At 38.8% G+C, this 21,152-nt stretch overlaps 1 protein-coding gene across 4 annotated transcripts in view; it reads left to right on the top strand.

Annotated features, from left to right (window-relative positions):
- Window positions 1–21,152, top strand: part of TBL1X (transducin beta like 1 X-linked) — a 192,717-nt gene that overhangs the window by 133,554 nt on the left and 38,011 nt on the right. For 3 of the 4 annotated variants that reach the window (XM_074535990.1, XM_074535989.1, XM_074535991.1), the window contains one exon: window positions 5,484–5,591. The exons of the other annotated variant lie outside the window; for it this stretch is intronic. In XM_074535990.1, coding sequence (XP_074392091.1) covers window positions 5,534–5,591 — 58 coding nt within the window. In that variant the 5' untranslated portion in view covers window positions 5,484–5,533. The remainder of the gene's footprint in view (window positions 1–5,483; window positions 5,592–21,152) is intronic. 4 annotated transcript variants of the gene reach the window in all.

A 21,152-nucleotide genomic window follows, 5' to 3' on the forward strand; every position in this document is an offset into this window, starting at 1 on the left:
AGACAGTGCATACTGCACAACTCAATAACCATTCCCAGAGGAAATCACTCTGTTCTGGGGAATCTCAGCTTTTGTTTTCCCCAAAACAATAAATATGCTACTGCTCTTGTAAAGAAAGCTTCAAAATATTAACAGTGTAAGTTATGCTCACATCTGTGAGCATTTGTAACAAGTGTGGTACATTAGATCTGATTTGTCACTAAATGGTTTGGGTGACATGTGGTTATCATTTACAGAGTGAAGATGGTTAACATGTTTGTGTCCTCATTAAGAAAGGCCAGGGAGATACTGTGCAGCTCTTGTTGGGAGCACATCTTGATTTGCTTTCTTAAGTGCAAGGTCTCTAGAATGGGTAGCTGTTTGTGTTTACATTTGATGGTTTTGAAGCAAGGTGTCTTGATCAAGCCTTGCAAGGAGGAATCAGGAAGTCATGCTTGCTCAAGCTGCATTTTGAAAAGGGTTCACTGTTAATTTGGTCGCTAATAGTGGAGTTAGGAAGAATCATTCTTCTGTGCTTTATATCTTGTAACCAGAAGGAGGAGTGTGATGGTCTCAGTTCCATTGGCAGGATACTTGTGAAGAAAAACCATTTTGCTCCTTAGGCTCATGAAATGGCAGGAGAGACTGTGAGGGGAGAAGAGGCAGAGTTTGCTCTTTTCCTCTCCTACAAGTTTGGTTTGGCATTTTGAGAAAGCAGCATGCTGGAGTTTCTCCAGAGGAGAGGCAGCTGTGATAAAAGCCAAGACTGAGGAATGCATTGGTGAGGGCCAAGCAGAGCTCGTTGGCCTTTGGGGAAGAGCTGCTGGCTGCTGCCTCTGTTCTGGCTCCACACTAACACACATCCCAGAAATACAGAAGCGTAGGGCTCATTGAAACTTTCTGATGAAAGTATTTTTCAACAGAAAACACAGAGATTGCCTAAATGACTCATTTTGTGAGAAGTGGCTTCTGGCTTTGGGAAGTGTTTTTCATTAAGCTACGGAGCATATACAAAACAGTAACACATTGATTTGGCTGTGCTGCCACGGTGCCTTCCTAGAGTCCGCTTCAGTAATTACATTCACGTTCTCTTTTCTGAGATGGGAAGACTGTCTTAGGTCCTGAGAGATGCACTTTGGTGCACAGATCTGTCTTGGGTGAGAAAATGGGAGCATGTGTGAACTCTGGTTCCCATGCAGCAGGGCATCAAGTGGACAACGTTAAATATTTGAATTTTCTGGAATGTTTTCATCTTTATGGAACCTCTGCTTTTTGCCTTTTTTTCCCCCAAAGCAAATACAATTTCTCTTTACACCTCCCTGTCATTTTAATGACAATGTTGTCATCATTAACTTTTCAGTTGTGAAAAGACATTTCATTTATCTCTGCAGGAGATAAATGAAAATTTGAGTGCTTCAGTTGGGGTTTGGAGGAGAGGAGGGCATGGGGGAAGAAGGGAGTATCATGTTTATTTTACCACAATGACCCCCAAAATCTCTCCCAAGAAGTTGACAACTGCCCACCATTCATTTAAAGCAGACTGGAGCTTGCAGAATTTTTGAAGGTGTAAGATGAGAGCCAGAACAGCCATCTGATAAATTTCTGTTAGCAGGGCTGGGTGCACAAATGGGAAGTGCCCAAGTTCCTATTTAAGTTTCAGGTTTAGGTTTTAGTTTAGGTGTTTTCCCTAAAGGTCTGACCTGTTTCTGTCTTCCTGAGGAGAAGACTGACTGGTAATTCCCAGTCTCTATGGATGGCATACTGGTTCAAGTAGCAACTGTAAATTCATTTCCCATAATAACCTTGGCTGTCCGCTGCCCTGGGGTTGGCCTGGAGGGCAGGACATGGCCCTGGGGGACCCAGTGACCATCACTTGGAAAAGAGGCAGAGGAATTGAGTCTTCAGAGGCTATTTCAAAATTGAAAAGATCATTTTCCCTTGATCCTTCGGCCAGATCTCCCTTATTTATGGCAGCAGTGCTAAAATATGCCTGGCAAAGGAAGAGCAATCCTTTTGAGCAAGGGGATGATGGGATGTGAATAAACAATTCTGAGCTGCCCTGGCTGTCACTGTGCTGAGCCATGGCTGTACATGAGGCTGCCTCTCCAGAGCCACGTGTGTGGCCCATTAGCAGGATTCCCAGTGCTCCAGGCAGGTTTAATTTGGGAGCAGTGGTATGGGGTGCCCAGCAGAGCCAGGCCAGGTGCTGTGGTTACTCTGGAGGAGGCTGGCCTGGCTGCCCAAGCACAGGGAGGCGTGCTGCAGTTCCAGCTCCACTGGAGCCAGCTCAGCACCAGGTGAAACATTTGGTTCAGCAAAAGACAAGCAGCCCTAGAAGCACAATGGTGGTGTTTGAGGTAATATCCCAGATTTTGAACCCTATATGGGAAGCACTTCTGCAAACCTGATTTAATTTTGAATAATCTTGACAACCCATCCATCCACAGATAGGGTTTGTATGTTTTGCATCTATTATACTTTGGGAAGTGTTAATTGGCTCAGGTCACATTTTGGGGCATTCTTAAATATCTACAGGATTACAAGCCAAATTTTTAGAGGTTGAAGTAAATAGAACTTCCCATTATGTGTAATTGGCTGCAGGAGAAAGTGTTTCAAGTAAAGAAAGTTCAAACACATTTGAATGCTTTTTGTTAATCCTCTTGACATTTTGAAGAATTAAGATGTTATTGCTGGTTTCAATGTGAAATGTCTCCAAAGGCACATCAGTATTGTTTATAAACTGCACTTTATTTCTTTTAAAAAACTATTAATCTAGGTAATACCAGTTGTCAGTAACAAAAGGAGGCCATCAATTAGCAGAAATAAATCAATCACAGTGGTGACTGAAAGTGTCTGTGATTTGCTACAGAAGTTTACATTTCTGCATTTAAAAGATATATTGAGGGAGAGGCTAGTTGTTTGTTCCTTATGTTCCTCTCCTCCCCACCACGTCTTTTTTAGTTAGTTTTATTTGTACTCTTTATTTGCAGAGAAGAAGGGAATCAAAAGAGCATTAAATGGAGTGTGGTCAGCCAGATTTCTAATTAATAGATTTCTCTGGGTAAAAGGCAAAATCTGTGTCTTGCTTTGGACGGGTAAAAGCTTTACAGTTGTGTATCCGATTGCTACACTGACATCTGTGGGAGAGAAAAAACCTTAAATATATGAGTGGAGAACATCTGGTTATTCGTGGCACGGTAACAATGTGTGTATAAAGATATGATCTGACACATGTGTCAAAGTAATTCCTGTTGACTGACTTCAGAGAAAATGCATTGTAAATTCAACTATTACTGGGTGTATTCGGGATTCTGATACAAGGGTAGCTGCTGTAGAGGGTTTTTTTCCTGGAGCTGGGAGACTATTTTGCAATCACACTGATTTTCTCAGATTTTAATTAATTTAAGAAAAGTCATCTTAGGAAAACAAACAAAACCCAGCAATCTTCCTTTCCCTTGCCTCCCCTTTCCCAAAGCAACCCTCTGTATGTGGGAAATACCATGTTAATATCTAAAATTGTCAGGATGCACCCAGAAATGGCATTTGAAGGTTTTGATTTTTTTTTTAATAAAGTTCATCTTACCACAGAGTACGTCATTGCTGAAACTGAATTTTTGTAAGCGGTTTCATCTTTACCAACTTTCCTACCACCAAACTCTGAAGCAGCTATTTTTAAAATGCTTTTAAAAGTGGGGTGTTTTTTTTTTTTTCAACCCACAGCGATCAAACTATCTTTTGATTTATTACTATCATGGCCATAGCAACGATACAGATGTATTTTTAGCACTCGGAGATGAAAATGGCCTTAATTGTTGCTGTGAATGTCTGTACTGTTCTTCATTGTACAGCAATGATTATGTAAAAAGGGTACAGGAGGTTATTAATAATTCAGGTCCAAGTCTGTTTATCTGGAAGAAGTGTGAATAAAGTTATATTGGAAGTGGTGCTTTCACTGCATGAAGTTTCCAGCTTTGGTAGCTTCAGTCCTAACCACTACCCGTGCTTCCAGTCTCCGAATCGTGTGGCAGAGCAGTTTGAGCCCATTTTACAGATGAGGGATTGAGGAGAACAGAGACTGAGTGCTTCCCAGGGCAATACGTGGCATGTGTGACAGGAATGAATGTTGGATACAGCTGATGCTCTCCTCAGCCAGAATCTTAGCAGAAAGCATTCATCCTTTCCAAAGGAGATGAAATTTTCCTTACGAAGACTGAATGATTTTCAGTACTTTGTTTCTTCTTGTTCTCCATGAAATGTAAACTGTAACAATTAAGACTCAAGTATTTGAGGAAGATGTCTGCCAAATTAGCAAGCTACGGTTTTGTAAGAAAAACCAGCATCCAAGCTGTTGATGAAATACAGCCTGGGATAATAAGAGGCTTACCAGGGTTGCAAAGACCTCCATTTACATAAATATGCAGAGACATCTGTTACAGTCATGAGTGACCTGCTGGTTTAAGCCATCAGCGGGGGAAGCGTCGTCGATCACCATCGCCTGCAGTAGCAGGTGCTGCTTTAGGCAGCAGGAATTACTGAGGAGGTTTTCCATGAACAAAGGCGACCTTTCCACTTGCCAGGAAGAGACAAACGGGAAACCGAAACACCCGGCACACGCCCACGGTCTTGCACTTGTGAGAGCCCCACGTGCCAAAGCTCTGTGTGATCACTCACTCACAGGTATGGTGTGGCTCACACAGCTGCACAGTTTATGTCTGAGGAGTGCTTGGGTCTTTTAAAACCAAACTACTTGAGTCAGATTCCCAAACAGGAGTGAATCATCAAGATTTAATGGAAAACGTTCAAAACAAATTTATAATCTAAACCCAATGTTTTTATTAGTAGGGTATATGCCCAAAATAGTAATGTAAAACCGTCATCCTCAAGGTTGCAATTACTTAAATGAAAAATTGGAGTTTAATTCTTGCTCAACATAAATGAAGAGAGACATTATAATATTACAGCTTTATATAACGCAAGGGTATTTGTCTTCCTTGTTGGCTCAAGGTATATGGTATTCTCTCTCTTTCTCTTCCCCTCTGGCCCCATTCATTGCATAACACAGTTTTGTAAGGAAAGAATCTGTCTTCAGTGGATGAACAACTGGACAAAAAACTGGATTACAACTTCAGAGCTGCAGAAATACTATCATTTGGCGTGTAATTGCCAGCAATTCTGAAAACGCTCACACAGTAAAGAGGAGTCTCCAAAGAACCTGTAGGAAAGCCACACAAGTAAAGGAGCTGACATTAGAAAAGTCTTCCAATATTTAAAATGCTCCCTCTGACTCTCTCATTTATGTTAAATACTACTTCTGAATTGTACTAGGAGGTGCAGTACAGCCTGAGTACTTGATTCCCAATACTAATGGATGCCTCACATGGGGACGTTACAGCTCTAATAACTGTATGACATCTTTAAATAACTTAACAATTCCCACCTCTGTTTTGATAACACATTTCATCTAAATTAAGATAAAACCTGTTCTTTTCTCTCCCTCTGAACAGAGCGTGGATCACACTTCTCGTAAACCTCATCATAGTGAGGTTGGGCTAAGATGAGCATAACCAGTGACGAAGTGAATTTTTTGGTGTATCGCTATCTCCAGGAATCGGGTAAATTCTTGATCTTTCTTCATAACTTCTGGTCATAAATGAAATGGGGAAATTGCCTTTTTGCATGATGTTGCTCTAGGGATGTTGCCTTGAGTGTTTCAGACTGATAGACTAAATACTTTTGCACAAACCCCTGTTTCTTTGAAATCATGGTCTAGAACACAATACAAGTGCAAACATGCAGAGGTACAAAATACTGCAGTTTGGCAAAACAAGAAGTAAATAACATTATGTTAACAAATGCTTTGGTAGTGATATCATGTCAGCCAAAGTAATTTTTGGCAGCACAGGCAAAAAGCACGTGTCTTGTATGTCTTTTTTTCTTAGATACTTGAAATTGTTTACATTGGGTTTATGTTGGCTCTAAAGAGAAATTTGGTGGCAAGTTTCTGATGTTTTAGACCATTCTTAGGGTAATTATGTATGCAAACTGAGCTGCACCAGTGTCTTCATGGCTCTGTCTCCATACACTTCCACCTCTAGCTGTTTTCATATTGGAAAATACCATAGGGCTTCAAAATCTTAAAAAAAAATTTGAACTTATATTTTGGGTTTATTTTATATATGTAGTCTTCTTTCCACTCTTTGCAAGAAATTGAAAGTCTCTTAGCTAATGGAAAACGTTCTGTTACTGTAGAGATGATGGGGGAGCTGAGAAACATTGACAAAGGATTTGTAACCAGCATCACCAACATTTTACTTGGTACTGACCCTCTGTTTTGTGTTGGTAAAAGTAGAATTGACTAAAAATATTTCATGCTTCATATGCTGAAGCAAACAAACAAACAAATCTGTGGAAAATAGATGTCATCCTGTTACAAGATTTGAAGCCAGTTGTAGAATAAGCCCTCAAGACCCAAGAGATGTCTTGTACAGAGAATCCCAGCAGGTAGAAAGTACTGCCTTAGCCTGCTTCCCTTGGTCACTGTAACTGGTACTCAGTAGATGCATTATTTTAAGTTGTTTCTTCCATTTGCAAGACTGTTTCAATCCCAGGAAACAGAATCCCTATGCAAAGAATCTCCACTTAAATGAAGAAGGTTTATTGTACTTGTGCATGGTTTGGTTCTTTGAAACAGTTCTTTGGGAGTCCATAGTTGGCCTGTGTTAGCTGTTGTCTCACACTCTCTAATAATGGAGCTTATAAAAAGTTGTCTAGATCTGGTGTGCAAACAGATGAAAGAAAAAGACGAAGTAACAAAACTAAAATTTTGTCCAGACAAAGTTTACTTTTAAAAACAAGCCATTGTGTACAGCACTGGAGAGAGCTCTTAGACATTATAGCAATGCACCAATGGATGTAATCAAAGATAAAGAATCCTGGAGTTATTTTACATTGTTATGTTTGGGCTGTAGGAAATTCTGCAAACGGTGTATTAATGCAGTAGCTTTTCATAATGTGGAAAAAGCCCAACCTTTTTTGTCCCTCTTGATACATTAGGAGGTGAGTTAGTGTTGTGTAGTGATTCAGGAGGCTTTAAAAGTCAATCAAGAATGGTGGGATCAGCCAAATGCGAGGGGAAAGTTACTCTAGGTAACATCTCCCATAAGCAAGCAATCACTTTTGCCATTTTACAGAGAACTTAACTTGCATATTGATTTGTTAATGGCAAGTTGTACTATCTTACATTTTTTAGATCTAGAGGGTCAAAAATTTCTATTATTTGATTCACACATACTGAAGACATACACAAAAACATCATATTTCCACTGTTCTGTGTGTTTTATACACAGAGTGGAAATTGAGGTTAAATATTTGAAGAAATATTCCAATATGCTTCAATCTGAGCATATTTAAATCTAGATGTTAGATATGGATGTAGTGTAGATATACCTGGCAGTTTGTTAGGAATTCCATTCAGCAAACTAGAACTGTAACCAGTGATGAATCTGTTAAAAAGCTTCTTACATTAGGTTTGAACCTTTTTTACTGCTGTCATCATTTTTTCCAAAAGGTTTTTATATCTGTATTTTCAGATGAAGTAAGGCAATAAGACAGAAACTGTTATTCAGCATTTTGGCTTTCCACCAGTGACTATAAATGCCAGAAGACACAACAGCAAATGAAAGAGATTTACTCCACAGCTTCAGAAATAATGCAGGCCAGATTTAAAGGGCTAGTGTTTAAATACAGTCTGATTTCAAACCCCTACAGTTTAAGGAGTTTGCCAAAAGCAGGGTTATTACACTGATTATTTGTTAACATTAGCTGAACCCAAAGCTTCTAAAAATTTTATCAGACACAACCATGAATGTTGCTTACAAGACCACACAAAAGTTCAATTCTTTTTTCAGGTATCTGAAAAAATCTGATCATGTAAAACTTCCAGGCTTTTCCATAACATCCTTCCATGATGGGAGGAAGAGAGAAATAACAATGGAGGAAAAAAAAAAGGCAAAATGTCCCTATACTATTTCATGTATTTTGCATCTGCGAGGTACAGGTACTTGAGATCCTTTGAAGCATTGTAGCAAAGATGCTGAAAGGGGCTCTAAAGTTCATAATGAAAATGCTGGCAGGTGATTCTAGTAGGAGTTCAACCCTTGTAAACTTGAAGCTAGAAGTGAAATTCAGTAACTATATATTTCCTCCTTAATTTTCTGTCAGATCAGAAGCCTTGCACAGGAGAGTATTAATAAAGTTGAACTGTCTAAACCATTTTTGTTGCTTTTTAACAAATCTTGGCATACTGAGGAGAGTTTCAGTGAACTGGAAAAAGCAAATGTTGTGCCAGAATTTTTAAAGGTTAAATAAGATGATACAGGTAACTATAGGTCAAGGACAGTCATTGGAGAGACTAAATATCTCCACCAAATCTGAAGAGATGACATCATGCCAAATGCCAGCCAGCATGTTTTTATGGATAATAGATCTTGTCAAACATACTTGATACTGCTTTTTTCCAAGATCAGAAATGAAATTGAAGACTCCACTGAAGACAGAGATAGCTGTGCTGTCATTAATACACTTGGACTACTTTATGACATTTATTTAGTCTTGTTGACACAGTGGTTAAAACCAAAATGAAATAACAGTGAGTAAAATTAGTGTAATCCAGAGTTACCAAATGGATTAAAAATTGAATAACAGAAACATCTTGAAAAGTAATTATAGCTGGGGAGTATTCATCTCAAGGGTTACTTGTAGTGGGAACTCACAGGAATCTCTTCTTGGCATAAGGCTGTTCATCAGCTTTATTGGTTACCTGGAAGGAAATATAAAATGATTACCAAGTACATCTGCAGATGGAATGAAATAGTAAGTTGTGGCATTTGGTGAGTTACACTGACTGATAATGGGGTTTAACAGAAAAAAGTACAGCCAGGGAGACTGCTTTGAGCTGCCTGCTGCTGGAGGAGCAGGCTGGAGAGGATGCTCCAGGGGCTGCCTGCTCCAGGGGCAGTGCAGCCAAATTCCTCCCTTACAGGACAGAATGGGGACAAGTTAAGGCTCTAAATATGCTGTATTAAAATAATTTAAATAACTATGTAAATAGTTGTGTCTTCTCACAGGTGACTGTCTCAGTGCTTATCTCTGCCCAGAAAATCAAAGCAGTCCATCATAATTTCCATTTATGCTCCATGGCTTAATGCCTTAGGAAATTCACCATGAAGGTGACTAGGTGTTAACCACTTCCCCAGTAAGACCATTAATGCCCCTTTCTTGAGATACAAAGAGAAAAAGTGCTTATTTTTCAAGTGTATATTTTCAAGGTTATCTCTTCCTATCCAAAGTCAAGTATTTTTGGTGCACAATTTAAAGGCCATTCTTAAAAGTGCTGAGGCCTTTCAACCATTGTTTATCTCAGGAGTCAAACTTCTTAAAGTCAGGTTACATTTATTTGTAGGTGTCTTGATACAAAGTGTACCTTTAAAAGAAATGTTGGCCCCAGTTGGGTGCATCTATCTTAGAGTGTACAGCCAGTGTGGAGATGGGAGCACACAAAATACTCCTGTGCTGGATGCAGTTAGATCAACAAAGCAGGTCCATTGATGAAAGTGAAACAAGCTGTACCAAAGTATAGCCACAGTTCTGGCATCCAAATTATGTTAATTACAATTAATAGTAGATAATATTAAGACTAACATAATATTAATATAAGAATAATATTAGTTGTATTAACTTTGCACCTCTTTCAACACCTGAGAAGCATGTTTTTGCTAGCAGCTGTCTTCATTACTGACATGGACTTTCTGTTGGGTCTCTTTTTGAAAAAAAAAAGTTTTTGAAAAAAAAAAAGTTTTTGAAAAAAAGAGTACACAATTCATAATGTAGAGTTTTCCTGTTCTGTTTTTTCCAAAAGAGAAACAGGTAATTATTTGTCTTTTGGAATGAAAGTCAGAGCAGTACAATGCAACGAGGAGTGATGAGGATCCCAAGGAAATTTCTAAGAGTTGAGGGAGGTTGGCAAAACCAAAGGGAAATCAAATGTCTCACATACTTCTTCATCTAAAATGTGTTGCCATCTGTTGCAAGTGCAAATCCTGTCTGTCCAAATGCTACAATAAATTACCTTCCCTACCCAGCCCAACATGTCAATTCAGTTATTAAAGCTTTTCAAATGGAGTATTTTTGATGCATTGGTCATTTAACAGTGTTCCTTTTCTAGCATTTATATGCATGCTGCAGTCTGGAATTCATGTCTGAAAATCAGGTCCCCAGTTGCCTGTGGCTTTCACTGTTCTCTAGTAGAACACTTACTGTGAAAAATGTCTTGCAATGACTGCTTAGAGTTAAGATTGTGTAAGCTTCCATTTTTGCTCAAATTTTTATTTTTTGATTTGAATTTTTCCATGTTTTATGACACATCCTTGATAACTGTTCCCCAGTGTATAATCTGCACCATGTACAGTCTGTACCACATCTAAGACAATAAAAACAGTAGCTAGATGCTTTTGTAAAAAAAGATATCAATGACATTTTTAGATGCTGACTTGGGACAATTTACCATTTTACTTTGGAATTTTCATTTGTTTTCTTCCCAGCCATGAAAATGAATGCAACTAATAAAAAAAGTTTTTCCCCCTCTGTAAATTCAGGATTTTAGCAGCACATTGGTCTGTCTGGTTCATAGTTGACAGATTTTCTTGTTTTCCTAGAGAAAAAGATTTTTTCTCAGGTTTTAAGCATTGATTCAAGGGCACAGAGCAAAGGGTTTCTGTGAATCACAAAACTCTTTGTAGTTAGGCATGTACAAATATGGGCCTTTGCTATTAACCACATCCAAGGCATTTTGCTGTCATTTTGCCTTTGGAAATTATGAGAGAAATTATCCAAAATGTGGATATTATGATGTTTCTGGGATTTCATCCTTGTGATGAAACTAAATACTAATAGTTGGAATAGTACTAAATTACTTTTTTTCCCAATGACATTTGCAATTTTTTGAAAAGGAAGCAACAAAATTTGAAGGAAAACTACATTTTTTTATTGAATAGTTTTCTTTTTCGACCTAGAAATTTTACAGAAAATGTAAATATCACAGTTTGCTTGCGTAAGTTCTCAGGCAGTAGGGAATGATTGAAGATGATATTCTCTGTTCTTTTGAATTGGTGCCTGATGCAACAGTCTTTACTTACATAAGCCTGTGTAATTTTTCTCTGAAGTCCATACTTTGCCTGCATGAGGTATGTTTAGAGTGTTTTTTGAACAACTGTGCATGGCACAGAGTCCCTGAGTCACAGACGAGAGACGTGCATGTTGAAAATAATTCAGATTAAGCAAAGCATGAAAGATTGGCATATATAGGTCAGCTAAATTTGCTTCAAAGCTAACTGCTTCCTTTATGTAGGAAGACTGCTGCGAGGTAGAAGAGGAATACACAGTGAATGTTTTTTTCTGAAATTATTAAAATTTAAACCTTGAAGAATAACTCATTAGAAGGATGAATCACTTGTTCAATAAAGGCAATTGTCCAGTGTGGCAGTAAAAGCAATAGTGTGCACTGATGGCAGAGTCAGTGGATAATGATTTTTCTTTTGCCTTTTATATGTTTTCTTGCAATTTGGCTCATTGGAATCGTAGGAGGGCTCAGTCTGGATAGTATCTCAGGAGATGGCAGAATGAGTGAATAGTTCAGGTTGGCAGGGGCCACTGGAGATCATCTAATCCATCTCCTCTGCTCAGAACAGAGTTGGCTGCAGCAGGTCGCCCAGGGCTGTGTCCAGTTGGGTTTTGAATATCTCCTAAGGACTGAGAGTCCACCACTTCACTGGACAGTCAGTTCCAATGCTTCTATCACCCTCACAGTAAAAAATTATTTGCTGTGTTTCAGAGGAATGTCTCATGTTTCATTTTGTGCTGAATGCCTTCTATCACAGTGGAAAAAGTGTCCATCCTCTTTGCACCTCTCTCAGGTATTTTTGCACAGAGCATAAGCCATCTGTGAGCCATCTCTTCTCCAGGCTGAGCAGCCCCAGCTCTCTCAGCCTCTCCTTGCATGGCAGATGCACTAGTCCATTGATTATCTTTATGGTTATGGATTGTATTTCACTGGGTTCTCCCCAGTGCATCCCTGTCTCTCTCGTGCTGGGGAGCCCAGATGTGGATATGGCACTCCTGTGTCTCAGCAGCGCTGAGCAGAGGGTGAGCATCCCCCCAGTGACCCTCTGGCAGTGCTTTGTGTGGTACAGCTCAGCATGCTCCTGGCTTTCTGTGCTGCAAGGGCACATGGCTGGCTCATGTTCAAGTCGTCCAACCTCCTGCTCAGCACTGGAGAGCCTCAAAGATCCTTTAAACAACCTGTAGAGGAGGGTTTGCAGGGCAGCCACTGCTGTGTTCCCAAGGCTCTGCACACAGCTATGCTCTAAAGGCAAACCTTTTGTTTGCTGGGGGAAAAATGCATCCTTGAAATGACAGCCTGCCAGGCAAAGATAAAACACACATTTTAGTGCTGATCCAGTAGCAATCTGTGGCTGCCTTATTTGTGTTGATATGTGTGTTAGCACAGTCTCTTGGGCCTGGTGTGTCCTGCTTGCAGCACAAGGTGACTGTGGCTCACAGAGTAAGGACACTTCTGACTTCCCTTTGCACAGCTCCTTCTGTGCTGGCCAGGCATTACTGATAAATAAAGTGATGATACATTTTTCAAGGGCATACATGAAGACTGAGTGTTTCTACTTCACCCTAAAGTTTCTGTCCCTCAATTTTCCTGTTTGAAAGCAAATTTAATACTATGAACAGTACCTCAGCAGATGTTGAATGTTTATAGTCCTAAAATGTACTGAAATCCTCTGAGTAAAATATATTACATGGGTGCTGGGACAATATTTAACATTATTTTTCAATTACATCAGAGTGCTGTTTATGAATTTATGGGTGAATATATATCCCTAAAAGCAGGATGGATGAGATACTAATAGTATTTTTTAGGAACTGGTTATTAAAATGTATACCTTTATACACTTACACTGGTGTTAAAACTCAAGGCAGAGATTTTTTCAGCTTTTCAGCTGTACAATAGTGAGACTTCAGAGCAAAACAAACACTACTTTTAATTCTCATGGCTTAGCCCATGATTTGTGGGCATGCAGTCCTATTTATATGATGCATTATCCTTTCTAGGGCCAGTCTACTCAATTAAAATAAAATTACTTCAGGTTTGGTCCGGATCGCTGATTTATTGAAAGTTGGCTGTAGAACCAGCCAAGAACCATAGAACCAAAAGTCACTAGAATTTTCATGAATTATTTTAGATAAATAAGGCCACAGTGTTGTTCTAGGAATACAATACATGTTAAAGTGACTCTTGGATAAGAACAATTAAGAAATTTGACCCAAAAAATGGTTTGCTTTAAATTTCATAAAAGTCACCTCAAAATGAATGTTCCTGTATGACATGAAACCATCTGTAACAACACATATTTCATGTAATATTGTATTTTATATATATATATATATATATATATATATATATATATATATATATATATATATATAATGCCTCCAGCATAATATTTTTGTAGTAAAATAGTATATTATCAAAAGGGTATATAAGGGATTTTAATAAACCACAACTCCTTTTTTTTTTGATATCTGTTCTACTTTTCCTGTATTTCTTTTAAACTGGGAAGGTAGTGACTGTATGGTTCCAGAAACAGTGGGCCTTACTCTGAATTTGAAATTATACTTCATTATTTGAAAATGGATTATGCTGGAAAGACAAATCCATTTCTAAAACAAGAGCTGTATTATTATGCAGTTTCTTCTCTGGTATTAAGATTTATTCTCTTAGTAAACAATAAATACATTTTAAGAAAATCAGGGTCAACATTAGAAGGCAACAAGCTTTCCTGAGCTGCAGTTCCCAAAACGTTGTTGTTTAAACTTAACAAAGCTACAGATCTTAGAAAGGATGAAGCTGAGCACCTGTGCAAGTCGAAAGCAAATCGGACACTTTTTTCATAGAGCAATAAATATGTACTAGCAGTGTTCGATGGTTGGCTTCACAAAATCCAAATTCTGTGATGGTGAGGACAAAATATTTTTACAGGCAAAGAGGTTTTTGGGTTTATTCTACTTTGTTCTGGTAAATTTTCAAAATAATTTAATAGTCTGTATGAGACCCATTTTTATGGTTTTATATGCACAGACTTGTGACTTTTGTGACCAGATGTCTCTTTAGATACAAATGCATAAACAATATTTTCAAATGCTTTGTGGTGCAGTTCAAGAGGTCTGTTTGAAAATTTATTTCTATTTACCCTCTTTCATAATTGGTGCAGAATTTTTAACTTCATATGAAGGAAAGAAATACACTGCATTTTGGGAGGCCTCATATTGTATATGAGGCTGCTTACCTCATATTTCCGTCTAGGTCTCTTCACAGTTTTCTAAACTTGGCTATTTCAATTTTTCTTTGGCCTGAAAGTTGCCATTCAGGTTGGATCTCGGACACTGAGCAAACACAGCGATTTTGAAGTTACACAAACATAAACAATTACACCTTTACAAATTTATTCCATGGCACAAATTTTGGTTCTGATCACTTCATGTCCTGTTTTTTAAAGCTTGCAAAAACACAGTATTTTTAGGGTATTAAGAAAATAGCATGTGGGGTAGAAAACAGATGTCTAAAGGTCAGGATGGCTTTGCTGGTAAAACCAGTGCAGTCCTACACATTTCTCACTTTGCTGCTTTTCAGTTTGAGTCTCCAGGCCCAGGGGAGCTTTGCAAGTTTTGCTAATAACCTCTGTGCTGAGAATGTTCAGCCGTGGTGCTTACAGACACCCCTCCTCACAGCCATCCTGTGTTAGGGCTCTGTTTGTAGTCACCATCCACAAAACCCTTCCTGGCATCAGGTTCCTGAATGTCCCCTGAGTGTCACCTGAGGTGTCCCACTTGCCGCCACTCAGAGGTGTATGTTAGAGCATAGCTTAAGGAAAGTGTATACAACTGTGGAAGTCTGTTCTGTAAACATGATCCCTAAATTTATGTGTGTCTCTTTCTTTGGATGTTTGGTTGCACACACAGGGCTAAAAGATAACAGCATCCCATGACTTCAGAAATTAAAGATTATTTTCGTTCTTGTGGTCTTCGTAAGCTGTTTCAAACTTTGCCCATGGTTGCAGTAAATTGCTAGATCTGTACTGATACTTACTTGCAGCGTTCATTCTCATTTACACAGAGTGAGTGAAGCAGGATTACTTCAGACCTTGTTTTCAAGAGCTTTTTATAAGTTCCTCTTTCCATTGCTTGTGCTCTGTTTTCTGTCTGTATCGTATTTCTCTCTTTGTTAATTTGCAGCCCTCAGAAAGGCTTAAACAGCAAGTGCCAAGTACCACTCATCAAAAGATCATTTCCAAGTTGTATTAATCTTTTCCAACATACTTTCCTGCATGAAAAAGAAAAAAAAGTACCTGCCAAAAACATTCTTTGGCACATAATAAAATAATTTTGGGTAGCAGACATTTACTCTGAATTCTTGGCAGAAGGTGAACAGGTCCAATATCCAAGAAAAAAGGGCATAACGTTTAATATTAGTGAATAATCACGACTGTAAAACTTTGGGTAGCTAGACATACTGTAACTTTACCTACAGCTAGGAATCCTTTCTTTATATTTCCCAGTGACTGTGAAAGAGTTTGTAATACTGAACACATTTCCCAGGGCTCTGGAAATAATTTTAATCATTTAGCAATCCTAATCTTGAAACAAATGTGCAAGCCCTATTGTTCAGCTGGTTCTTCTAAAAATATATTTCAATTGCAGTTCTCTATTTTAAATTGCTAATGTGTATCCTTGTTAAGCCCTTTATGTAATTGCAAAGGTAAGTCTTCAAAATAAGCAGACACTGCCAAAAACAGAGAGATACTTTGGGATGTATTACTGAGAAACAGAAACCTCAACTAAGAGAAGAATCTCAGTCTGCTGTGAATGACAAACAAGAACTGGCAGAGGATTCTTGTCCACTGTTATTTTTTGTAATTGTTAATAGAATCTTACCAGTGGCTTAAGGCACCAGACACTTAGTGTGACCAAACATATTTCCAAGAAACCAGTTGCCCTTTTTGTAAAGCTTTCACATATATGTACACTGGGAGTTTATGGCCATACTTTTATGGATACATAATTCAGTTTAGACAAAAAATCTCAGGAAAAGCAGGGATAGCGATCCATGTTGCATTCTCAGTTCTCAGTGCATCATATAAATGGCAACTACAGTCAAGTACAGTGAAGAGCATCCCTGTATTCTCTCAGGCAAAGGAAAGAAATTACATCACTTGCCTCAGAAACTAGCATGTGCTAGGCCCTGAATTAAGAAAATACAGTTGCTCTAACTTAAGTTGTTTGCCCTTGGTTTTGCATACAGAAATTGCATTCAAATCTGCTCTTAGTGATACATGTGCCTTGCTTCTGTACACTGATAAATCTAGACCAACAAAAGTCTTCATTTAACACTGACTGTGTTGTTTGTCCATCATTAGTTTTTGGAGGAAATTATTTTGTTCATGGTCGTATTTCACTGGGTTTTTTTGTACTTTTTGGACCTTCTTTTAGTTGCTGTGCTGGAGCTCTAATTTATTTCAAAACACCACATTGCACCACTCTGCCCTTCTTGCCTTCCTGCTCCCATGGCACTCCCAGGACCAGACGTCAAACTTGGGATGAATGTTTTTCCACTGCTTGCATCTGGTTTCTTTGGCAAGCAGTTGTGCAGGCGGCTTTGGAGCTCCTTGGGTTTGGTAAGGCGGCGGAGCAGCTGACGGGATTGCGGGTGGACGTCTGCTCCTCCTGCGCGTGATTTTCTTTTGACTCATGATGCAGTGGAATATTTCTACTTGATGTGTCTGAATCTCCTGGGAATTTTGCCCATATACCCATTTATGGTCATAAAGATGACTTTCCTTTGCCCCTCACAAACATTTTTTTTTGCCCTGCAGCCTGTATAGCGGTACAGGCCTTCTGTTCTTGTGTGAATTGTCCTTTGGTCAAAGTCTCAGCAGTAGTGCCAGGTGCAAGACTTACCTTAAAGAAGACAGGCTCTACTGCAGCCAGAAAACTTGAGATTGCGGGTGGATCCCATTATAGCAGCTTCATGTTGATTCTGCTGAGCCAGACGTTTTAATAATGTCTAAAGCCTTGTTCATTTTTGTCTCCTCTACCTGCCAAATACTTTAAAAGGGAACACTGTGTTACTTCAGAGGTGAGGACTGGAGGAGTTTGTGTTGGAAATTTCAAAAAAGAAAGGCAACACAATGGCAGAGAAATCAATTAAGCAAGAAGTGCTGGTTATTTCCATGTGGAGATGTTTAATTGTTGGAGAAAAAGAAGGGATTGTCAGGTAGTTTATTCCTTTTCTTTTGTTTTTCTTCTCTCTTTCTTTTAAAGTAATAGCATCACTAATTTAGTGATCTCCAGAAATTGAAGTTAAGATCTCTGTATATGCAAACCTCAGTCTGGACTGCTTGAGTTAAAGAAATAGGAAAATTTATTGAAGGAAATGACACAGATCTCCATATGAAATGTCACTATTTTTCAGAAAAGAGGGCCACACTCGGCATTAGTTATACAAAGATTTGTAGTAGTGGCTTGTTACTTGTATTCAATGTTGGGATAGAGGGTGTTCATCATCAAGATGCCCAAAGTGTATGAAAATGGCAATTTGATTTTCATAATTCTCTATTCTCTGTTTTATTGTACTGTGGCAAATGTTTCAGTGAAGGATCTTACAGTGTGAGTAATTGAACCAAGTCCCAAATAACTGAAAAACACCTGGGTTTTAAAAATTATCTGTACAGCAAACTATTTAGGTTAACCAGAGAAAATTAAGACCACTTAGCTCACAAACAGAAAACTTTGTTCAACAGATCACTTGTCTATTGCTCATCAGGGCATCCCCAAAGTAACTCCCCAGTAACCAGTAAGGACTGAAACAGTTCAAAGTTCTTTGCTTTTACAGACCCCTCTTCGTCATTCCCCTCACCTGTACAAATACAGCAGCAGGTACTGTAGCTGCTACAATTCAAGGTTGCAGTTTTACAAAGACAAGCTTTTTTTGGTGCTAAAGAGATTGGAAAATGAAAGGAACACTTGGTAGATGTCAGTTTTACCTGGAGCTGTGAGTGCCAAATGAGCCAGCGTGGGGAATACTCAGCATCACCCCAGGTGTGAGTCTAAAAGAAGGCATAATGCTTTGCTCGCAGAAGAGATGAGACACATCACTGGAGAAGAAGAGTCATTCATTCCCTGGGCTGCGTGGCTCCCCAGTTGCCTTTTCTACACCTACATTGACAGGCATTTCTGATGTGAGCCAGGCATATTGCAAACAATTAAAACTATGTAGTCTTCAGATCAAGCAAGCATGCAACAAGCGTCATTATGTTCATTAAATAAAACCTTGTCATTTTATGATCAATGACAAATCTAGCTTCAAAGGGAAGCCATTTCTAACTGAAAAAGGAACAGCCAAAGGAAAAACCCTCCATCATCTCCGTTTTTGCAGTTATAGCAAAACCTATCAGTGAAATTTTGCAAAACACAGTCCTACATATGCATTTTTTGGCACTGCCTAGGGCAAGAATTCCCAAACGGCTGTGTATGTACCACTGAGAGTATATACAGACACCTCAGTGTGGGAAAAGATATAGCACAGAACCAGGACCTGTTACCACTGTCAGTACAAAAAAACTGTGGGAATCTCTCAATTAGGAATTTCAGTCAGTTTCCAAGTCTGTTTCTGACTTGTGTAACAATTTTTGAGATTGGGGGGGTCATTTAATTAATTGTTTTCTACATTCATTATTTCTTCTCCGCTTTTACTTCAAGTCCAACTATAAGTCACCTCCAATCGTACCAAGATCGTCCCAAGATGAACTTTTTCTGCACAAGAATTTTTTCTGCACTATTCCTATGGATATATTTTTCATTTATGATAGGGTCATTACAAATTATGCATAGCTTGATGGTTTCTGTTTTTTCATCTTTTTTGGGGCTGAAAAAACCTGGAAGCCATTCCCTCAAGTCTGCTGAAAGATGCCATTTAGGGTACTGGTCGTGTCACAGCAATAGCAGCTGGCTCACTGCTATGAAACCTGTTTCTCCTCTTCAGCCTTTTGTGTTCATGCTTTTAACCTCAAAAGCTCATAGTCTCACTGCATGTGTCTTCAAAGGATATATTGCACTAAGATTTTGTTTACCGGTGCTATTTGAACAGAAATTATTGTTTTGTGGAGTGATTATTGCAGTCACCAATGACAGAATTTATGAGAAGGAATGCACGCAGACACGGATTTGCAATTTTCATTCATTTCACTGCTGCCATGATATTTTCAGTTTGTCTGCTGTAATTTCATGTCTCCCCCACCACATCCTTCCTTCAGATCCCCACTTGCAGAGCTCCTTCTGTCTCTGCTCACGCTCCCAACTGCCTTGGCAGACTGGGACTGGGGATGGTGCTTGTGTCTTGGCTTTGCGTCCCCAGTGTATTTCACAATCTTAGAAGGAGGGCCAGGTTAACAAGCTAACATTTTTTAAAAATTGCCTTTGTTTGATAGAAATCAATAAGACCTATAAGACCTATAATTTTGATAGAATTCATAAGACTGAACTATGGAGCTGCAGCTTTGCTGTGTAATTTAGTGTAGTTCAGTGCAGAGCCCTGAAGAGAACTGATGGCATCTGGTAACTATAAAAGTAAAGCTCAGGTGATTCTTCAGTGTTATCAGAAACCTGATGTAGGTACAGCTTCATTGAGGATTTTTTTTTTTGACTGTGTGAGGTGGTTATAAAACCGTTTATTTTCAAATGAGCCTTACATAACTGCTGTAGTAATACAAGAAATCCGGAGGGAATTAGCTATCTGTTGGAGGACTGGTCGGCATATTTCTGTTGGTTTTTTGGCTCTTTTTTTAATTACAATTGTATTGGTTGCTTTTTTTCCAAGAGGTGTGAGGAGTGCTGTGTCCAGCAGCACCTACTTGAACAGTTTTGTGCCATTGATTTTTGTTAATCAGATCTTGTCTGATAAAATCTTAGGAAAGTTGCTCACAGCTGCTGGAAGTGTGTGAGTGAGATTGCTCCTCAGTGACAGTGTACCAGGAGTTTTGTGTTCGCTCATCTACCAGGTGCTTTGGTGACAGTTTCTCAGCATCCAGAGAAACAGTAAAATAACATGTTTCATTGCAAAAACACAACTGAATTTTGTACTGAAGTTTCTTCTCTTACATGCTGTGAGGTGAGTTGTGTTGCTCTCTGGGGATCAGCACTGAACAAAGAGGTTTAGCTGTGTGCACAATCATCTGTCTCCTGGCAAAGATGGGGCTTGAGATATGCCAGCAGCCAGCTAAAAAATCTGTAAGACACAAAATACAGTAATGAGATGTAAAATGTCATAGTTAAGATTTATGTCTGCCATAGCTCCACAGTCGTGGTTTTCCACATTTTTACTTTTTCCTTCCATGTTTGTTGATTGCCATTTTTATGCCATCCTCCTGTTGTTTCAATCAGAGACCATGTTACAATTTTCTGAGCTGTTGACTTGGAAACTAGCTGCTGGGCATTTTAGCAGTCACCTTTAGTGCTCTTGTACGGCATCTCAATTTTCCTAGATTTACGATTTATCTGTTGTGTATTTTTATGTTCATTCTGTTTTAAGAAAGTTGTGTTACCATTGTTGATTAACTTAAATACACATAAATATAAATTAAGAGGAATCTGATTCTCTAATTCTGGCTAGTTTTATGCCATATATTTATAGATACACATAGAGGTTTCAGTGTTCAGTGATTAGGCCCTAGACCTCTCAGGTGAAGGCTGTGTATGCTCAGTGCTTGATTTCTCTTCCTCATTGTGGTTCCCAGTAATGTGCTTAGATGTCCTACAAAACTAATAACCAGGGAAAAACACTGCCCTGCAGATCTTACAGTCTGTTTCACAGCTGGAGGTCCAGTAGCTCATAAACTAGACCAGGACATAAAGAGCAATACAGAATAAGAAATTGGCCTAGGGATTACATAAATGATACTGCAGTTTTTCAGTAGGGTTTTTTTATCTGTCCTTTTTTAATGCCATGTGGTCCTATGGAATTCTGTTCATAGGTGGACCTGCCATTTCCTAAAAAG

Source organism: Zonotrichia albicollis, chromosome 2, assembly GCF_047830755.1.
Source record: "Zonotrichia albicollis isolate bZonAlb1 chromosome 2, bZonAlb1.hap1, whole genome shotgun sequence".
Lineage (NCBI taxonomy): Eukaryota > Metazoa > Chordata > Aves > Passeriformes > Passerellidae > Zonotrichia > Zonotrichia albicollis.